The following is a 1,449-nucleotide window of genomic DNA, read 5'->3' on the forward strand; positions in this document are numbered from 1 at the left end:
TGACACAAACAATGTAATACCCTAATTTGTGCTTCGTAACAATTTTATCATTATTTGAAGAGTGCCTCGTCAGGCACGTGCCTGATGGAAGTCTTATATATATATAAAAAACGCATTAGTGTGTTCTTTTTCCTTTTGACACACACACAAGTATTATGAATATACTTGGACAGGAAACAACCAAACAAACGCACAAGGATGTGGTAGCATAATAAACACAAACACGATGCTTCAGACACGTTAGAGAAGGTGGATGGCCGCTGGACAGGATAAGGAACGTTGTTGACGCGACGGGGCACGTTAAGGAAACCAAACGTCGACATTAACAGAAAGCTTTCGAGCTTCGTAGAAACAATGGTCCCCGTGCGTTAAAAAGAGGCTTTTCGGGTGACTTGCACCACAGATGGATTGGACACCAGCCTAAAGAAGTGCTGTCTGATCTACCCTCTCGCTTTTGTCAAACATGGAGCCAGCTTACGAAGGAGGCTACTACAGTGGCTTTGGTCAGGACGGTTATTCTGTTTCTAAGTATTACGTGCAGGACGGCGGCTATAACGCCTCTCTTCATGAGCCTGAGATGTGGCCTCATGGCACAGCGGAGAACGTGCAAAGCCTCCATTCAGCCTCCTATGACGACCAGTCTTATTCGTTCGGGCAGCCGGAGGCGAGTCTGTACCAAGCGTCGGAGGCACTTACATTTAGCGCAGACGACTACTCGGAGGCCCCGGCACTAGGGGGCGGCCTCTCCCCCTCGCCGTCCCCCTCCGTCTCGGGCGGCGATGGACGACGCAAAGTCAAGATGTACGACTGGCCGAAACAAGACGACCCCGTGCTGGAGAAACGCAGGCAACTGGCGATAAAGCAGAAGAAGAAGAGAGATAAGGATGAGCGGAAGGAAATGCAGACGAGGCTTGGTATTAGGAAAACAGAAGAGGAAATTAAGAACTTAAAGATGGAAATGGCTATGAGAGGATGCAACATATCCATGATGCAACAGACTCTGGCTGCATACGATGTCAACGCCAGCTATGGGTATCTAGGTGAGCTTCATGCACACATATATTTTCGTATATATATTGTATGTCTAACCTCATTCATATCATGAACAACAATAAGCTAAGGAATTCAACGGCATATTCATTCATTAATTCTCTGCATATGACGTTATCCTTTGGTTCCAGAGGACGCGTGGTCGACGGGCTCTCCTGCCCCTCTGTAGCAGCGCCTTTCCCAAACCCTGCGCCAAGGACCTTCCTGACGGGTCGCTGACACATCACTTCATCGCCTTGTCTTCCAAGATTATTTAATTCCATTCATCCGTTGTCTTACCTTTTTGTAACGTATTATATTATGCAAATACTGTACGTGTATGTTCCATCATTTCATTATTGTATTATATAAAGAAGTATTCGAATAGGTATTTTACCCATACTAATTGAATACGGCAAA

The 1,449-nt window shown here is 46.0% G+C and overlaps 1 protein-coding gene across 1 annotated transcript; it reads left to right on the forward strand.

The window, feature by feature from the left end:
- Positions 1 to 413: 413 nt before the first annotated feature.
- LOC119593882 lies at positions 414 to 1,440 on the forward strand. The gene is made up of 2 exons (XM_037942908.1): positions 414 to 1,040; positions 1,182 to 1,440. The coding sequence occupies exons 1-2, from the start codon at positions 464 to 466 to the stop codon at positions 1,217 to 1,219; spliced, it is 615 nt and encodes a 204-aa protein (XP_037798836.1). The 5' UTR covers positions 414 to 463; the 3' UTR covers positions 1,220 to 1,440.
- Positions 1,441 to 1,449: the final 9 nt, after the last annotated feature.

This window comes from Penaeus monodon, chromosome 33 (genome assembly GCF_015228065.2).
Source record: "Penaeus monodon isolate SGIC_2016 chromosome 33, NSTDA_Pmon_1, whole genome shotgun sequence".
Taxonomy (NCBI): Eukaryota; Metazoa; Arthropoda; class Malacostraca; order Decapoda; family Penaeidae; genus Penaeus; species Penaeus monodon.

Bases quoted from the DNA above. Each gene is read 5' to 3' on its own strand.
- LOC119593882 (XM_037942908.1), top strand. From the start codon at position 464: ATGGAGCCAGCTTACGAAGGAGGCTACTACAGTGGCTTTGGTCAGGAC. The intron at 1,041-1,181 runs GTGAGCTTCATG...CTTTGGTTCCAG, and splicing joins CGCCAGCTATGGGTATCTAG to AGGACGCGTGGTCGACGGGC.